Below are 3,097 nucleotides of genomic sequence, written 5' to 3' on the forward strand. Positions count from 1 at the left end.
GGGATGGGGCAGCCACAGCTTCCCTGGGCAACCTGGGCCAGGCTCTCCCCACCCTCACAGCCCAGAACTGGCACAGGTTTGGCAGTGCCCAGGGAGCCCAGAGCTCCTCAGAGGTGGGTCCCTGGCCCAGGCTGCCCAGGGAGGTGGTGGAGTCACCATCCTTGGGGGTGTTCAAAAAATCCTGTGGACATGGACACTCTGGGACATGGTTTAGTGGGCATGGGGGTGTTGGGTTGATGGTTGGATTGGACGATCTTAGAGGTCTTTTCCAACTTTAATGATTCTGTGATTCATGATCTTTAAGGTCCCTTCCAACCCAAACCATTCCATGATCCTGGCAGGGCTGGGAGCCGGGCTTTGCTGTGGTCCTGTCCTGCTCCCAGTGCTGCTCCTGTGCTCCCCATGGGCTCCAGCACAGGCTGGATGAGGCCACTGGCACCTCCCAGCCCCTCCAGCAGCAGGAAAATGGGACAGCTACAGGTTTTCCCTTCTCAAATCCATCAGTTCCTACGAGCTGCTCCCCCCGGGGTCTCTGGGCCCCTCACGCCGGCTCCTTCCCAATAAAATTCCCATTTCCCACCAAATTACCCCCAAGTTCAGCCTTGAACTGATTCCTCCCTTTGATGTCTGAGCAGCTGCAGGTGTGGAGGTGGGGATGGAGCTGCTGGGGAGGCAGGAGCCGGGGTTGCTGGTCCTGGCAGGTCATTAGGGAGGGCTGAGGGACAGAAACCAGAGCCGCCGCTTTTTACGGCCCCGTTTTTGATCTTCCTTCTGCACGTGGGGTTTTACCCCGAGTGCCCTCCCTGCTGGAGGATGTGGGGGAGAGGAATTCACAGGATGTGGGCACAGGAGGCAGCTCTGCCTGTGTTTCCTCCTTCTTCCCAGCTCCAAGCCCTGGGTCCTGCCCTGCCTTTCCCCGGGAGGAGGGAGTTGGGCCCGTCCCGCAGGCAGAGGGTGAGATGGGAATTGAGGAGCCCAGTTTTAAATGCTTTAAACCACAGGGAGCCCTGAACCATCTCCACATGGAGCCACCAGCACCCAGGAGTCACTGGAACTCATGAACCAACCCACAGCAGCAGCTCTGGGCGTTGGGATCCCAAATATTCCAGCCCTAAGGACCCAGCAGGAAGCGACGAACAGTCCTGGGGTGAAGGGCTCGGGTGTTGGGGGGTGAGAAGCTTTGATAGCCCATCAAAGGCACCTTGTCCTGGGCTGTGTCACCAGCAGCGGGACCAGCAGGGCCAGGGAGGGGATTGTCCCCTCTGCTCTGCTCTGCTGAGACCCCCCTGCAGGGCTGGGAACAGCTCTGGGGTCCCCAGCACCGGGAGGACACGGCGCTGTTGGAGAGAGGCCAGAGGAGGCCCCGGAGATGCTGGGAGGGCTGGAGCAGCTCTGGAGCCAGGCTGGGAGAGTTGGGGTGTTGAGCCTGGAGAAGAGAAGGCTCCAGGGAGACCTGAGAGCAGCTTCCAGGGCCTGAAGGGGCTCCAGGAAAGCTGGGGAGGGGCTTGGGACAAGGGCAGGGAGGGATGGGAGCAGGGGGAAGGGTTTCCAGCTGGCAGAGGGAGCTGGAGCTGAGATGGGAGGGAGAAATTCTGGGCTGTGAGGGTGGGGAGAGCCTGGCCCAGGTTGGCCAGGGAAGCTGTGGCTGCCCCATCCCTGGCAGTGTTGAAGGGCAGGTTGGATGGGGCTTGGAGCAGCCTGGGCTGCTGGGAAGTGTCCCTGCCCGTGCAGGGGTGGGAGTGGATGAGATTTGAGGTCCCTTCCCACCTAAACCAGTCTGAGGTTCCATGACTCCATCTCCAGTGTCCATCCCAGGCCAACGTGCCAGGTGCTGCCTCCAGGAACATGTGCAGGAGGATTTCCAGGACTTTCCCTCCCCACAACTCTCAGTCTGTCAGTCATGGAGGTTTAAATCCCACGTTCCCAAGCCCGAGGATGTTGGGATGATGGTCACACCCAGCAGGGACCACCCTGTCACCAGGACACCAAACCCACCACATCACCAAATCCCAAGGGGATGGCAGGAAGCCATGGGAAGAGCCTTCACCTTCTTGATGTCCTTATGGATGTACTTGGCTGTCTGCTTGGCCAGCTCTGTTTTACCTGTTCCAAAGCAAAGACTCGTGTGAGAGCAGCTCTGTCCACCCTCCACCTGCCCTGCATCCCTGGTACCAATACACCCATTTTTCCCCCCAAATGCACCCATGGGGAGGGGGTATCACTGCTGGATCCCTCTGTTATGAAGACAGGCTGGGAGAGTTGGGGTGTTCAGCCTGGAGAAGAGAAGGCTCCAGGGAGAGCTGAGAGCAGCTTCCAGGGCCTGAAGGGGCTCCAGGAAAGCTGGGGAGGGGCTTGGGACAAGGGCAGGGAGGGATGGGAGCAGGGGGAAGGGTTTCCAGCTGGCAGAGGGAGCTGGAGCTGAGATGGGAGGGAGAAATTCTGGGCTGTGAGGGTGGGGAGAGCCTGGCCCAGGTTGCCCAGGGAAGCTGTGGCTGCCCCATCCCTGGGGGTGTTGAAGGGCAGGTTGGATGGGGCTTGGAGCAGCCTGGGCTGCTGGGAGGTGTCCCTGCCCATGCAGGGGTGGCACTGGGTGGGCTTTGAGGTCCCTTCCAACCCAAACCAGTCCATGAATCTATTCCACGAGCCTGGGAGCAGCTCCATGGGTGGGTGGGGAAGGGCCCTGCTCTCCACCCCTCTCCCCACATGCCAGGGTTACCTATTCCAGAAGATCCCAGGAACAGGAAGACCAGCGGGTGCTCCTCGTCGTACCAGCCGTTCTCCTTCCTCCGAATGGCTTCCCAGAGCCATGGGAAGGGACAAGGAAAAAGGGGGGGGGGACACACACACATAAATCAATGCCACAAAAGCAAGTATAATTATCACTAAGTACACACTCTGTTTCACTGCTCTCTCCCCACCACGGGTCCCCGTGCCCATTAGTGCCATCTAATGTGATTAGGCAGCCAAGGCCCCAGAGACACCTAATCAGGTTAGCATGGATCTGGAGCTGCCCAGAGCAGGTTGGGGGAAAGTTTTCCAGGATGTGCACTGAGCGTTGCCAGGGAGACAGAGAGGAGGGGGGCAAGGGGGGGGAGAG

General features: G+C 59.8%; 1 protein-coding gene across 1 annotated transcript in view; it reads right to left on the reverse strand.

Moving 5' to 3' along the window:
• Positions 1-3,097, reverse strand: part of CLPB (ClpB caseinolytic peptidase B homolog (E. coli)) — a 71,735-nt gene that overhangs the window by 15,324 nt on the left and 53,314 nt on the right. Inside the window, 2 exon segments of the mRNA XM_009997779.1 lie at positions 2,048-2,103; positions 2,717-2,794. Coding sequence (XP_009996081.1) covers positions 2,048-2,103; positions 2,717-2,794 — 134 coding nt within the window.

The sequence above is a fragment of the Chaetura pelagica genome, unplaced genomic scaffold (genome assembly GCF_000747805.2).
Source record: "Chaetura pelagica isolate M959 unplaced genomic scaffold, ChaPel_1.0 scaffold645, whole genome shotgun sequence".
NCBI classification, from domain to species: Eukaryota; Metazoa; Chordata; class Aves; order Apodiformes; family Apodidae; genus Chaetura; species Chaetura pelagica.